The sequence below is a fragment of the Pomacea canaliculata genome, linkage group LG10, assembly GCF_003073045.1.
Source record: "Pomacea canaliculata isolate SZHN2017 linkage group LG10, ASM307304v1, whole genome shotgun sequence".
NCBI lineage: Eukaryota > Metazoa > Mollusca > Gastropoda > Architaenioglossa > Ampullariidae > Pomacea > Pomacea canaliculata.
This window is the reverse complement of record NC_037599.1, coordinates 5331850-5348242: the sequence shown is the minus strand read 5'-3', so window position 1 is coordinate 5348242 and position 16393 is coordinate 5331850. Positions and strand designations below refer to the sequence as shown.

General features: G+C 45.4%; 1 protein-coding gene across 2 annotated transcripts; it reads right to left on the bottom strand.

Annotated features, from left to right (window-relative positions):
* Positions 1-1106: 1106 nt before the first annotated feature.
* On the bottom strand, positions 1107-15919 carry LOC112574004. Of its 2 annotated transcripts, none has more exons than XM_025254774.1 (4): positions 14301-15919; positions 13402-13456; positions 12682-12987; positions 1107-1765 (listed from the first exon to the last, which is right to left on the bottom strand). In XM_025254774.1, the coding sequence occupies exons 3-4, from the start codon at positions 12961-12963 to the stop codon at positions 1283-1285; spliced, it is 765 nt and encodes a 254-aa protein (XP_025110559.1). In that variant the 5' UTR covers positions 12964-12987; positions 13402-13456; positions 14301-15919; the 3' UTR covers positions 1107-1282. The 2 variants fall into 2 exon arrangements, with proteins under 2 accessions (XP_025110559.1, XP_025110558.1); XM_025254773.1 differs by having other exon boundaries at positions 13392-13456; positions 14301-15918.
* Between the last annotated feature and the right edge of the window lie 474 nt (positions 15920-16393).

The following is a 16393-nucleotide window of genomic DNA, read 5'->3' as shown; positions in this document are numbered from 1 at the left end:
AACTGGATGCAGTTCATGATGTTGACACAGAATTATCACATAACGATGACATACTAGACATATATACTATGATGATAACGGAAATTGATGTTTTATGCCGAGACTATCTACATCATGGCAAGGCAGCCAGCCCTGTAAACAGACACCACATGCTGAGAAAGAACAGCTTGTCAGAGACAAGATCTGAACCTAGGCGAGCTAATCCTCACTTAGCGACAAGACCGCTTGTTGAGAGGAAACAAAGAGAAGAAACCATATTTGCGAAAGAAAGAACTCATGTATTCTGGGATATAAACTGCAGCATTTGTCCCTCACCTGCCGCTCACACCTGTACAGGTATGCAGGTTTCATTTGCAAAGAAAATGTTGTCTGGGCCATTCTTTAGGGATGCCTGACCTTTGACTTCTGCATGATAGTTGATGATACTGGAGCTACTACCACCCCTCTCCTACTACCCGGATCTGCAAGACTGTTCAGTCTTTACAACTTTGCCTGAGATGACAGAGGACATCAGGTGTGCTACTAACATGACACGAGCGTGCACTTGCACGTACCCAAGCACAGACTCAACATAGGAAGGGAACAAAAATAAATTCCTATAAAGCACAAGCACAGAGTGCAGTTTTCTTGTCTGCCAGACATTAAACAGTATTAACAGTTAATGACTAGCTCGGCTTAATGAATTTTCACAACAACGCACATGGCGTGAATGTAAAAAGAAAGAAATATCAATATTTATCTTTTTCTCATTCCGAGTTGGAAGCACACAGCTCTAACCTTGTGAGAACATGTTTACACACACCGTCGCTGTCGTCTGGTAATGAATCAGAAGCCAGTAGAATTTCTCGAAATCTCAGTCACTTTTGACCCCTGTGTAAAGAAAACAATCAGTAACTATGAGACACAGGTAATTCGCATACAGTGACCAGTTTCATCTCTAGCGATTAAAATAATTTTAATTAGTTTGAACGAGTTCAGAAAAAAACATGGAAAGTTTCCTGAGTCATTTTCCTCTCAAACACTTTCTTAAATATCATACCGACCATTGCAATGATAAGAAGACACAAACCTTGTCGAAATCTCTCGAGTCAATTATTTCCAAATGGTTTTTTAATAAGTTTTAAAACGTTTTTCGACAAGCAGCAGGGAATTGGAACACTCGTAACCCCTACTGCAGTCAGTCGAATGACATGCCGCCACCCTGCCCACCTCCACCAGGGGACTGGGTTGCATTCTCGTGACGCACAAATCAGCTGCAATCCAACGTGTAAAAAAACTGGTACTACAGATGCGTCACTTCCGTTGCCATGTTCGTTAAGCCCTCGGTAAAACCTTCGTGAATCCCGGAATCGAACGATTCCCGCTCGCCAAAGTCCCCTTTCTTCACCTCTAGCACCGGTTGTGGCCGACTCTGACCTGAGGAGGCCACCGACTTCCGCACGGAGCCCTTGCGGACACATTTGCGGTTGAACGTTCCCATGGGGTCCTCCTCGTCGTACACAGACAACCTGCCCACCTCCAGCTGCAGGGAGAGGCTGGAGGGCCCGGGGTACTTGCCGGGAAACTCTCCGCTCTCCGCGCGCCACCCGAGTGACGTTTCCGACTCGGTGAAGTCCGTGGCGCTGCCGAGGTCGACGTCACCGGATGACGTGAGCACAGAGCTTCGAGACCAGCAGTACTTCCTCCGCCACTTGAGCTCCTCAATCTCCTCGTTCAACGTCAGCAGCTGCTTCATCAGTGACAAATCCTGCTCCATCAGCGACGTCTGCAACAACAAGTACCAAAGATTTACAAAACCCAAAAAGGCATTGAGGGTGGATCGCTTGATGGCTTGATTTTTAGGCTGAAACTCGTGGGATGAGAGCGATGAAAAATCTATTAATAGATCATTTATTAGCTTTGACCAGCAATCAGCTCTTGCCATAAAACGATTAGAAGACGTTGGGGATTAGGGGGAGAGGGGAGACAATTACCAGTTCAGAGGTCAAAACTGGGTTTTGTATGCGTATGTATGCAAAAGAGGAATCGGATTTCCGAAACGGGATTGACTCTTCGGGTATTTCTATGTTTACGAAGGACATGCAAATACTAAAGCAAGACCATCCTGAAGTTTATGAGCCAATAAACCAAACTGAAGACTAATTGTCGGTATTCTCCGAACAAATTGGACAAGTGGGCCGAGAGTAAACTTCAGCTTGCGCGTGTTCAAAACTTGGGTTTCCATAGACAGATAAAGAAAACGTTACATAATAAAAAAAATGTGAAGCGCATGTGTGTCTGCGTGTGCATGTGAAAGAGAAAGACAAACAGCTTGAGAGAGACAGACATGGGAGGTGAGCTCCAATATTTTAAAAACTAACAATGCAAGGAAAGAACAGAGGACGGGTACCCTGCACAGCTGCACCCCCGCACCCTTCCTCCATTAATGCCACCATGAGGCACGTGACCTGGGCACCGACAATAGTTTGGACAAGCGTGATGTGGACGGACCATAGTCACAGCTCAATCTTCCTCACGCCGACGTGGCGTGACGACAAACTAGTGGAGCAGTAGGTCAAAGGTCACAAGAAAGAGTGATGGGTTAGCTGACAGCGAAAAGCCTCAAAACAACGACCGAGGGGTTGGGGGCGGGGAAGAGAGAGAAGGTACGATTTTTATTGTCCATATATAAACAGAGAGAATCGGTACAGAATGCATTAGACACACAGAGTCTCTCTCACAAGGCCGCACGAGGGACTATGGCCGTGCGTACGCATGCAATAACATTTTCGCAAAATGTTTCTGGCTAATTAAAGACCAAGAGGTCAAAGGCTATCATATCGCCGCGAGAGACGTGTGCACGCACTAATGACCTACGATGTCAAAAGTAAACAATCATTGCGTAAGACTGTGTTCGTGGTCGAGGGTGTTATCTTTTCCTGTCATCTCGTGCGGGACGGCTAAACAATTGTTTATACATTGTGTCTACAAGGCACACCACAAAATGACCATCAAGCTCTAAGGCAGGTGTGAAAATAAATATTACAGTATCATAATTACAGGTTCTGAGGTAGCGAGGTACTTTTGGAACTAAGAAAAATAAATGGTTGACAGTCGAAATCCCCACCTCCCCTTTCCTTTCTGTAGTCTTCTATTGAAGGCGGATGTCCATACAAAGGCCATGAACTGCCCTTTCCTTCTCTCCACACGTACAAGTCAAGCACTTGCCTCCACTGATAAAGCGAGCGCACATTCATCTTGTGAGTCAATCATCTAACGTGCAAACTGTTTCAAAATAAATAAAAGACACGTAACAATGTCAAGGACAACAAAAATACGATCTTAATTTTCAAATGGGTTCAACGGTCGACATGTGGAAAATATTACGCATGCAGTAGGCTTGACTTTCGCAGTGTTGTGTTGTTGAGGTTGTGTGTTCTTAGCTGTCATGTGGAAAGCTTATCAGTAAGTGACGAACAGCTAGAGGACATCTGTGACGACAGAAGGAGATCAACTTTCACACGAAGACAGCATTACATATTTCTTTTTGTATTTTTTAAGCGGTTTTTCTCACAATTTCTTTCTCTCTCTCGAGACTTGCCAGGATCCGACATCCAAACTGTTCTACTTGGGAACAAATCGTACTGCAAGAGATTATTTCAGGATGATGATGATGAATGAAATCAACATGCCATAAATGTATACTTATGATAGTGACGACGATGAACTCCACAATATTTTTTTACGCTCGAAGTGGTTAACGGTACAAGCCCGGTAGAGACTAGCGGCAGATATTTAGAAATGAATAAATCCTGACATACACCACCTGCCACAATTATCAAGGATTCAGAAACACGGCTTACAAAGTCTGCAAAATGTCTGACATCACCAACACATGAAAGCAAATGCAAGCTCCTAAAAAATTTCAAAAATTTCTTTCAACGACAGACCACACATATAAACTTGCGTTATCGTTGTAATTATCATCGGTGATAAATATATTCTGGGAAATCCCAAGCAGCAAAATGAACCGCTGTTGCAATATATTGGCCAGCTGTGATAAGATGGAGAAGTTATGAAAGATGGCGCCGTTGAGGACGGCGCCAACCAGGTTGAGAGAAAGAAAAAAAAAGGCGACGAAATTGAATATTGCGGTTTCTGTGCGATACTCTGTCTCGTGAAAACATAAGTTCGCTCGTTTTAGCGCTTGAGATAAAAATTGCATCACCCAGAGCGAGGAATGCGATGAAAAAGATCAAGAAGGGCATAAACCTGCAACTGTTGGCAGAACAATCAGCTCTCTTGTTTCCTACAATGCCGCAGTGTTTCGCACACCAGTGATACGCAGCGATGTAACAGTGGCTGTAGCGTTTGCACGTTAGGCTGCGCGACCAGGCGAAATGAGAAAGAACTGTTCCCGTCTGATGAAGGTAATAAGAATGCACTTCTGTCTGACCTGTCAACTACATTTATCTCTTATCTTCTGTGGAGGTGGAGAAAGATCAACTGTGTTCTTAAATCTCTTACTCTTACCTTCTCTGTCTGCAAATAATGTAAATCAATGTAAGAACACAAAAACCCAGATTGTTTCCGCCCCATCTAAAAAAAAAAATTTAAAACTTGCTAAATATAGAACATACCTTCTTTTTTATAGGTGTTTGAAAAGAAAGAAACCATCCCGCACAAAAAATGAAACATTTACAATAATTGCACATCATTTGTTCTAAGAATGGTCGGCTACTATTTATGTCCAGCCTAAAACCCGGTTACAGGACAGTAAGAAACGCTTTTAACACAGAAAGAGAGGAGCTCGCTTGCCTGACGGCCTTTCACCTGTCTGCCGACCACAGTTTGCAGCAAACATAAAGCATGGAGGTACACAGGTCAGACCACCAAGGAAGCCTACACAGCGTTGAGGTAAGTGGTTTTTTTTTTTTTTCCAATAACGGGTGTTAACAAATGGGAGGAAAGTTTTGGAGGCGGAGAAGAGAGAAGAGCGGAAGTTCAGCTTACGAACAGCTTAATTGTTTTTTTTTTAAGTAGTAATAATAAAAAGTGAGAGCCAGGAAGCACTGCGATTACTGACACGTCACACGAGCGTTCCGCGAGCGCTGGCCGCCACAGAGCGTTCTCCTTCTGCACGCGCGATGGTGTGTGGAACACAAGCCACGTCTTGTGACGAGGCCACGAGCATCCATCAGCACCAACCTGCCGGCAACCCTCCTCCTCGTCACCTCCCTCCACAACCCCCAGCACGCGGCGACTACAGACCGGCATGTGGCGCTGATGTAGCGATCGCCGCCAACTTCCTACCGCTACAGTCGGCGCGAGGAAAAGCAGTGAAAAATGTAGTTGAAGCTAAATTTAGACTGCTAAGACTGTAGAGATGCTTTGAAATAATAATAAAAAAGAAAAACACAAAAAAACAACCCTCCAGTGTACTCGGAAGACTCGGCATTCAAATGAACCAGTAACAAGAACGCTTCCTCTCTGCAAAAGAATTCGCGAAGTTGAAAAAAAAAAAAAGAAGAAAACGCTGATGCCATCTTCCATGGTTCACTAAGAGCACATGAAGACTGAGGTTCTTACAAGTTGTAAAACCTTTTAGTTCATATTTATGTCGAGAATAATATGTGTATTGTTGTGGTTTTCGCTGCTCTCTCTCTCTATATATATAACTACCTGTATACTTGTTCGTGTCCTTTTGCTCCTCTGTGTGTGTAATGTTGTGAACGAAAGTGTGTACCGTTGTGTGCACGTGTCGTTGCATGTCAGTGTGTGGCAGGTGCGTCACTGTCGACAAAAGAGTCAGCAGGTGCAGCAGGTAACACCATAACGAGTTGCACCACACAACCACACCTCCCTCTGTTCGTTGCGATGTCTGTCAGTCTCATGATACATTTGCGGAGGGACCATAAAAAGCGGGGCTGGTGCCAGAGTTCAGCCAGTAAAAACGGCAGAAAGCTCAACTTTTGTTTTACAAACATTCTCTCACTCTGATGCTTTTACGGGAAAACGGAGCCCACCTGACCCCCGCTTCCGGTTAGTTTTGCCTGCTCTGCACACAAAGGAAGAACATTCACCTCATCTCTTTCTTATTAATAGTTTGCTGTCCCATTGTCTACACACAGTTTATTACAATGTAAGCAGACAATGCTTTCTTTGTTCCCCATGTTTTTGTAAAAGTTCAGTCGGCGCTGCATCCTGCTTGAGAAATATTGAGTCCATTCGGTCTTTGCTACAAAACAAATGAGCGCCCTCTTCCCAAACTCTGTCGATCGTCCATAAACATGTCCTCTTGTTCTGTCTTGTTTGTTCTCTGCATGGCGACCACACAGGTCTGAGGTCACTGCCGGAGCTCTCAGCATTCTTGTAGCCTCATCTACGGCACTAATTAATATTTGCCCGCTGGCTGGATGATACCGGAGGATGGCTGCATGATACCGGAGGAAAGATGTCCGCTCAACGCCAATAATCTCCTTCTGCGGTTGTGTCGGTGGTTGCATCAAAGTGTGGAGATCGTCCGGTCAGAAGGTTCAACATCTGGAGAATTTGACCCCCCAACACACATCTCACCTGAGGGTAGATTTGCCAAGAGATGGAACTTTGTTTCCTGTTGTAAGATTCGGAATATGATTGGACGGTGTCAAAGGTAAAGGTCTGACTTTGGCAATTACTGTATTCGTCAAGACACAATGTAATGTGGAGTTAATGGATAGCAAGAAAAACAAGAGAACTAAATGTGAAAGATTAAAATAAACGATAAATACACAAAATCATGAAAGAAAGAGGTCTAAATAGAACATATCTATCTTCTCCCACTTTTTCTCTTTCACACACACACAGATGGAGAAAAAGACATACTCAGAGAGGGAGATAATACCTTTGTACAAACATTGGCTGTGAATCCACGAGCGATAACTTGTTTGCTCATTACTCACGTTCCTAATACAACCTGAGCTAGACTCTCGAACTTAAACTACAGTTTGTGCCCTCGGACACACACACTGGGGGCAGTCGCATCCCTCCCGACACTTCTCCTCCCAGTCGCCGGTAATCACAGTATTAGCAACCCCCAGGTTTCCTTGTTGTTTTAACTATTTCACACGGCAAGCCTTGTCACCACGCCTTGAAACACAAGAGGTAAGTAAATATTGCTCGAGCTCATATTTCGGTAGCCTTATCACACATATGTTTAGGGCGTCTAGTCTCGGCGATCTTTTCTGCAAAGAGAAAACACGCCCGTCGCGGTTTTTGGGTGTGGGTGGGCTGTGTGGGGAGGTGGGTATTTGCCGGGTAGGTTTATTAATATTTATCTTGGAATTATCCTCACATTAGTTTTTATTTTCCTGTTTCGATTTATTTTGTGTAGTTTATCTGTCATGTAGCGTGACATTATTATTATTTAGTTGCAACAACAGCAGAAACTGTAGCAAAGTTTGTGTCACAGCCACTAAACTACTTGGTATCACGACTGTGAGAGTGGGTGTCGTTGGTTCGTATCTCAGCTGTGGTGAATTTCTGTGCATTTGATATCTACACATACGTGTGTATATGTATGTTAAGGCGATTTAGGCCCCAGCTTCAGCATCTGGGAAAATGTGTGATGTAAAAGCGGTGTATTAGTAAGTTTCAGAAAAAAGTGTAGATCCTTAATTAACAGTTCAGATAACCAAGTTATGTACACGAACAAATCTGACATACAATGCCAACCAGTGATGTCAACTGACCAATGGTCATCAGAACACTGATAATGAGGATAGTTCCATTAAGCAGTTCATGTCTCTGATATTGTTAGTAGCTCTAAACTTTGATATTTTATTTTGTCAGGTAAAGGGGTGTCAAGTTTTAATGGCGAGAGAAAAAAGTAAAACGAGAATAAACGATTGCGATGTGAATTAAAACAAGCATGCTCAGCAACATTCAGTACAGCTCAGTTAAATACACAGAAGGAGTTCATTGCGGTTTGTCAGAATGCATTCCTGTGAGACTCGGATAAAAAGGCTCTGGTGGATTTATATGAGAGTATCGGAGGATAAGAACATGTTTGGTCAGTGTAAGGTTTCTTGACAAGCGTTTGCGAAGACCTTTAGTGCGACCTTGGACGATAAGCCCTTAATTCTTCCCTTCTGACTTTAAAATCTTTGTCTCTCATCACCCAGCACCCTCCCACACCTTCACACACCGCTCGCTGTCTTGAGACTTTTAAATGTTGCGAACATTATAACATCAACACACACCGACAAAAATGAGTTTTGAGAGGTCAAGTTCAGCAGCGGTCTCCGTGTTGACACAAGACAAAAGTTTATTTTACAATTACGGATTAGGTCAGAGAAGGATCGACAAAGAGTGAAAAAAAAGTGAGGTCACGTGACGCCCCAGTGACGTAATCAACGTGTCCTGCATGAAGACAATGAAGGAACAGAACTTCTTTCTTTGTCTCGCGGAATGACTCACGTCTTGGACAGTGCCTACCTCCTCCTCCACTCTCCCACCCACACACGGTCTTCTCGTGCTCCTGCGTGTGTGCGTGTGTGTGTGTGAGCAGATGGGATGAGTGCGTACGTTATGCAAGCATGCTCACGGACGCACGTAGACAGGAAGCAAGACATCCGAAAAAAGTCGATCACCCCCTTCGTCCACTGTGTGAAATCTCATCTCCGTTCACACGCGACAGCCAGCGAGTCGTGCTGCAGCATCCCCTCCCCTCGTCTGAACAATGCCGTCTGCTTCTACATCGCTGCTCCTCCTCCATCCTCACCCCACCACCACCATGTGGTCATTAAGGCAGGTCTCGCTGACTTGAGAAAACCGACAACACAGTGAGCTAATCTATAATTACATCACGTGGGCCGCTCACAACGCCCCCTTCCTCTTCCTCCCTAGTTTGATTTTTTTTACCAAATGTGCTCAGTAATCTCTCCGTTTTATTCGTTGTTTCATTTTATTGGGTTTTTTTTGTTTTTTGTTTAATTTTACATTTGTGTTTATTAGCAGTTTTATTTTATTGTTTTGCGTCATTTGTTGTTGTTTTTTTTTTAGTTTTAATGTAGTTTCAGCATTATTCCAGTTTTTTCTAGGAATTTATCTTTTAGCTATTCTTGGTCGTTCTCTACATTTTGTATCTAGCTTGTGAATTTCTACCTGGCCAACCATGTACATACTGTTCTAAACATGTCTCCGTCATGTTGTCCGATGTTTATACACAAGTGCGTTTCACTTCTTATTATTCTGAGTATTTAATTAAGACAGCTTTGACAATTCTTCGTCTAAAAAATAGCTAAACAAACCTCTGCTCAGTCACGGCACAAACTTGTTAAATAAGCTAACGACCGGTAAGTTTGCTCAGTATACAGCTACCCAGTCATCCATCAGTTCTTCCCTCTCCTAAACATACTGTTAAAAAGTCAATTGTGGACACTTCACATCTATACACTGTACGTTTGTGTTCAGTGGCTGTACGTACCAGTGGCTGCTACAAAGGTCAAGTGTCAAGGGTCACGACAAAAAACAGGTCGGTTCGACGGCCGGACACTAGCAACACCTGACTCAACAAGGGTCGACAGCACCTGACATTTGCATTTTACCTGCGCCGTGGAGTACCTGGTGGAAATGCAGCTCGGCCAGCCAGGAATGCTTTTCATTTCCGTTGTTTTTTCCCCCGCCTTCTGAGAAAGCCATGCTGTCTGCCATGCCAGTTTGTGGATCCAGAGGGGTGCGAGGCTCGGTCAGTCTGGCCGGACAGAGGAGTTTGAGCGGGTACCGGGGAGGAGAGAGGTAAAGAACTGCGCAGTCGTGTTTCTGGGTTAAAGTTCAACTAACGGGAAGAAGATGAAGCGTGTTTGTGTTCCCGAGGGTAAAGTCAGGAGGCACGCTCAGTTTTTCCATTGCTGTCAATTGTATTTGAAATATTACAATCACTTCAGCGCATTTCCACCAGATGTCTCTCCACGTCCTCTCGTTGTCACTCTCTTATAACATTCAGTTAACTTTATCTCTCTCAATCTTTTTTAATATCTTTCCGCTGGATTCTCTTGTTCTCTCACTCCTACACTTTCAAACAAAAAAGAAAGATTTACAGAGAGAGAGAAGGTTAGAGTTAGAAGAGAGAAAGGGGTGGGTGGGGACGGAGATACAGACGGAGAGGGATGGGGAGAGATCTAAGATGCAGCCATTTCAGTTACAAGCATTGGCTCTTAGGAATTCATTTAGTGCCACGAAATTCAATGTAGGAAATGTCTGTTTGCAGTTATTTGGATCGGTCTTGCCTCTGAAGCCAATGCAGATGCACTTAGTCGAGAGTCGACCAGTCTGCACGTGCTGGCGTACAATCCTCTCAAACGTGGCGCGGACAGCACGAGCCACTCACACCACTGGATCATGTTACTGCCAGCTATCCCCCTCCCAGCTCACCACCCCCCCCCCCCGTCTCCTGCTCCCCACTGATTAGCATAGTCGTAGCCGAGATGCGCGGGTGAAAAAAAAAAACTAAAGACACGCATGCATGTGAATTTTCGTTTCTTTCTTCTTTGTGTTTGTTGTATTAGCATGCATCCTGTTGTTTTGTCAGCATGTACCTTTGTTGTGATTTTGTTGTTTTTAACATTCATCTTTTTATTGGTGTTGATGCTTTTAGTATGCATGTTTTTAGCTGTTTGTCGCTTTTTAAATGCACCTCCTTTTAGGGGGTGGGGAGGTTAAGGAAAGTCAATATCAAGACATCAGATTATGGCCCCTTGTTGTTGATTTAACTCACGTGCCGACACTGAACACAGCTCACAAACCTACTCCATCGCCTTCCCTCCTCATCTGTCTCTGCTTCCTACCCCTTCCCGTCTGTTTAGGTTTTCCTCCATATTTCTGGGCAAGACAAGGAAGCCCCACACCTCAACCCCAAACATATCCTCCCCAACCAGATGGCGCTTCATTGTACACAGACTGTGCGCTTTGCCTGGCTCCTCGGACTTAGTGGACCCACGTGTTCCGTCTGCGCATGCGCTCTAGCACAGCGTGAACTGTGATGTCCGCTACCTGCAATGAGTGGTCACGTGGCTCCAATCTTTCCCCTTCCGATGCTTTCCGGTCTCAGGAAATCTGAGTTTCGCACCCTCACCACTTTGATGGTGACCAGGACTAGAATAGACAGGAGCAAGGATTAGTGTGTGTGTGTACGCGCGCGTGCCAGCATGACACTTAGAGAAAATATGAGAATAAGTTTACTGTTCTCATGACAATTGTTCCACTTACAGATAAACAGCTAGTCAACTGTACACAGTGCTCCTTCCATGCTAATCGAATGACTGAGTTCGCCACTCACCAAAGTTGTTAGGAAAGCGGATTATTCCTAGAATTTACTACGTCCCACGTAGGTCAGTGAAAAGCGAAATCAGCAATAACCATTTTGACCGACCAACCCCTTGAAGATTGACCCACTTCCCACTCCGAGATGGTATTCAGCATGGTAGCTACTAACAGACATTCCGGGTGTGAGTGGTGCGCGTGTCAAGACCAAGCACTCTATCTAACGGTAGCTACTTACACATGTTTCTCAATGAAACGGCCACTCTGATATCTCGGGGAGAATGGGGGTGGGGAGCGCTCTCTCACCAACAGACCGGAAACAGGAGGGGCGTATAGTACAGACATTCCGACTGTAGGTGGCGCACGCATCTAGAGCGAGCACCCTGTCTCAAGCTGTACCCTGTACCCCGCGCTTCCCTCCCTTCCAGACAAGCTGGGGTCTACATCATCAGCCTGGCGAGTAAGACCAGAAAGAAAAGTTTGTTAGCCAAAGTTCTAGCATCCAGGCACTTTCATCGTCCTCCTCGTGTTCTTTATGTGAAAACTGCGGTTACAGCCCAGGTCTCATTCAACATTCCAGTGTGTTCAACTTGGAGAAGGGAGGGAGCGGCGGTGTCGTGTTTAAAGCTCCTGCTGACAGGATGTTAAGATGGGCCAACCCTCTGTTCTACTCCATCCTCTGTACGAGATCATTAAGGTTTGCTTACAGCCTTAAAAGATGGTGATTACCTTGGTTTATTTTATCCTTAAATGTTCATGACACGTCGATGAGCTGAACGAAGAAAAGAAATCGCAGCAGGATAAAAGAATGAGAAAAGACAAAGAATATGAGGATGAACGAGTGAGGTAACGACAAAAAAGAGGAGAAAAAGTTGAGGAAAATAAACGGATTCCAAATACATGCGCGTTCATATCTTCGCGTGCGTTGTGCACGAGCACACAAGATGACATGTATGTAAATCTATGCATGAGGGGAGGAGGTAATGATAGGACGGACGCGAAACTGAGACAAAGAGAAAAACTGACGGAGGAAAAAAACGCGAAAGGCTAAAATTAAGAGAGAAGGATTGAAGGTAAGCAAGAGACTGAGATTCACAAAAAGCGAGAGACAGAAAGAGAGACTGAGATGACAAAGACTGCGAAAGAGTGAGAGACTGAGATGGGAAAAAAGGACAGAGAGAGAGAAAGAATGAGAGAGCGATAGATAAAACTGAGAGATTACGAGAAAAACAGATGTAAATCACCTCCCTTAGAAAGAGACCATGTGAGTAAGGGGGAGATAAGTATTTCAAGCCGAGTCAGCAGCTAAGACTACATCACGGCAAAGCAGCCAGCCCTGTAAACAGACACCACAGACTGTGATATACCTGCAGAAATATGATTAAGCTACAAAAAACCTACCATTTCTTTCTTCAAGGTCTCTATGGCAACGTCAATGGAGCTTTTTTTCTTGGATCTGCTCGCGGTGTCGCTGCCGTCGCCCTGGCCATGGCGGAGGTTGTTGTTGGTGTTGATGTAAGTCCCCGTGCCCCACTTCTCCTTCAAGGAGCGCGCCGTCTGCAGGCGGGTCTGGTAGAAGGCCCGACAGGCGTTGGACAGCTCAATGGGGTCCGCGGTGTTCAACGGGTGGAGGTCTGAACACCCGACATCCTTGGCCAGCACGGCGGCCACCCTCGCGTCCATTGCTACGGCGTTGTCGCGGTCAGTCTGCGGGGAGGACAAAACACAAGCTCTTCGTGGAAATGTGTTCACAGGATGAACAAAGTCACGTGACACCTCTCTATCTGGCGCGCGCTCACTCGCTGCTTGCATGCAAATGAAAGTCGTATGTGACAGCGCCAGCGCCGTTTATGTAAAACTATCGCCCTTTGTCACAAAGCCAGCGAGCATTTAATCCATTGGCACTCGAGGTATTTCATCCCTTCCTCACCATATTATGTGCTCAAGCTAACAGCAGCAATTACTAGGCATCATTTACTGAGTTTGTTTTCACGGGACCTTTTTTGTTGTGATGCAACCACTGAGCTGTAAGGTTTAAAAAAATAAAGAATATTTGCTAAAGTACGAGCCAGTGACAGATGAGGAGAATGACATGGTGTTTCTTTGCTAACCTTGGCATACCTGCTAGTACCTCCAACCAACTTCTTGTCATCGTGATCTCGAGTGGTGATGACCTCTGAAATCAGAAGTCAGGATGGCAACATCAGTTCCCACAAAGTGCATGGACCATTTAACAGACATGAAACGCTCTTAGTTTGGCTTTATGTTTAACATACACATGTTTTGCAGAATGAATACAGATTGTACAGAAATTGTGTTCAGCTGCCTCAAAACAAACTGTATTTCAAAACAATGTGTCTCATAAATGCATGATTATAAATCTCAAACAATTTAAGAATGTATACTCAAAACATTATTTTAATAATCTTCTTAAATTTCAGCATATATGTATATATCCTATAACTGTCAGACAACACTTTATTCAGAACCCAGTGTATCCTCATCCATTTCATGAATCCTCAAAAATATTCTTTTAGCATCTGAAATAATTGTCAGACGTGTTAAGGTAACTCCCCCCTCACTTCTCCTCACACATTCCCTCTTCATCTCCAACCTGAAACGAGTCTTGTTTCAAGTTTTCAACAGTCTGCTTTTAATTAGACAGATAACAATTAAGTGCTGCATTAATTTCAGTCGCTGGTATGAATACATGGCCTGATGTCATCACCGACAGCTACCAGTCCCTGACACATTAATTCTCATGCGTCTCTCCCACTCTTGAGAAGAAATAAATAAAGCATTGGCAGTCCTCACTAAGACTGTGTCAGGAGGATTACCCAGGCCCAGTCAGCACACCACCCACCAGTCACTTACGTCAGCTCTCACTAAGTATCGCAGTTGCCGAGAGTTTGCGAGGATAGGATATATAAGAGGGAAAGTGCTAAGAAAGGTCGTATGCTTATATCCGACAGCTTTAATAAATGAAGCAAGGAGGCGTAGACGAAAGATAACATGCCTACCTGCACACCGCCGAAGGGGACTGTCGTAAATGCAGCTCTCCAGGGTCGGCGGTTCTTTGTTACGTCCTGTTATCCAACACTGTGCTGCCGTGTCGTTGGGGTCGTTTTACCACTAAGGTACGCGACCTGACCCCTTTCTCTGTCAGGCGGGCTGTGTACCAGTTGTGTACAGTGACATCACTACGTTAGGACATAGGGACAGACACCACTGGCAGTCAGTCAAATACGCCAGAAGGGGCAGCACCAGCCCCGACACCTGCGACGTTCCCCAATAACACTTGGCGAGGGTCAGTCACACCGCCAACCTCGTACCCCAATCTGTCATAGCACGGGTGTCTAAATCTCTGTTGTTGACAAGTCTTTAGGCGGCCGCAGGTCCTGGTGGGTGAAAACAAAACGTGAAAAAAATCCTTTCACTTGAATTTTACGATCATCACAACTTAAACGAGCTCAAGCTCCACAGGATCTGCTTCCCCTTTGTTGAGATGAGATGTTGTCCGGAACAAGCTGCACAGTTGTGCCATTCATCAGCTGGTTTGTAGGAAACTCGGTGCGCAGTTGATTCAAGCGAGACCTGTGTGTTGCACTTTTCACGTGACGCACACCTGTTCCGGTGACCGTACACAGAGACGTAGCAAGACGTAGTAAGAGACTCAACGGACGGCGATCCTTTGTTGCGAAGGGAGGTTGTTACAGTGCTGAGTGCTCTGACTATCAAGAGGTGCAGCTCCTTGCCTTCTCACCTGTGGGCTGGCAGTGTATATAAATAAAAGGCCTTATTTTCCGTGTCAGTTGTTTACAGCACGGTGATTCATCTAACATGCTTTACCTTTGGTCAAACCCGCTTCTTTGAAACTCGTTAAGCGACATCCGGTTTACACGGGGGATGAAGCTTGGCGAGCACTTTACAAATCAAGAGAACAATGAGGTGTAGTCTTCGTTCGGGTGAATGCGTCAGCTGTCTCTCAGACACTCCCGATGAAGTTCACCAGCGCTCGACGATTTCTCACACACGAAGACTGATCCTGGTCCGGGAACTTGACTTACACATATATACAACCCGTTGAATGCGGAGATTCAAAAGTCAAAGCACTTGTCAAATCTGGTCAAAGGTGAACTCGCGCGAAGGTTCGTGTGCACGATCGTGCTTATTCAATCCCCAGCTGTCGTCTGCAATCAAAAGATCCCTCGAACTTGCAGCTCGGCTGCTTGGCAAAGCGTGCACGTAGCTGGAACGTTACACACGCGAGCCGACGTTACATAAAAAGTGTCCTGCTGGCGAGTCTTCTTCGCGCCCGGTGCGCGTGAGTCACGCCATGTGCACAGCGAGACACGTACCAGTGATCTGCCCCTCCCCTCAGCCTAGTAACGTGTAAGGGGGTTGGGGGTGAGGAGGAGAGAGTTGGCACCAGCGTGGGGTTAGCGTCGTGCATCTACTGCGGCGGAGGGTTGGCTGAACTACGTCTGGCGGCGTGGGTCCCCGACAGCGCGCTGGCTGATTACAGCCGCGCTCGTACGTGAAGACGGGTCGGCAGTGGTGACGCGTCATCAGCACGCCCCACTACCACCACCACAACACCACCACCAACCCTTTCCACAACACCAGCACCATCCCCTGGTCTCATACCAGTCCACATCTTGAGCCAACTTGTGCGGACGAAATGTGGGAAAATGGATGTGACGAACGTAGGGGGTGTGTATTACTCTCGTAACACACACACAAACTCTCTCTCTCTCTCACACACAAACTCTCTTTCTCACTCAACCAATTTCTTTCTCAGGCTCTCTCTCTCTCATACACAAACTCTCTTACACACTAACTCTCTCACACACACACAAGGAGCAAATTAAAAAAAAAACCCTCTGAAGTCACGCGCGTGTTAGTTGGTAAAGGGGTCAGATTGTAATTGTGTGTGCGTGCATGTATATGTGCTTTTAGTTGACATGTTTATTAACTGTGCGGTGTACAGACCTACTCCTGTATGTAATTAGGACTGCGACAGCCTCCCTGTGCCTTCTTCGACTGTGAGCTTTTCCGTGTTTCTCCCTCAGCCTCCCTGTGCCTACAATGTGATCATCTTGGGAACGCTGGT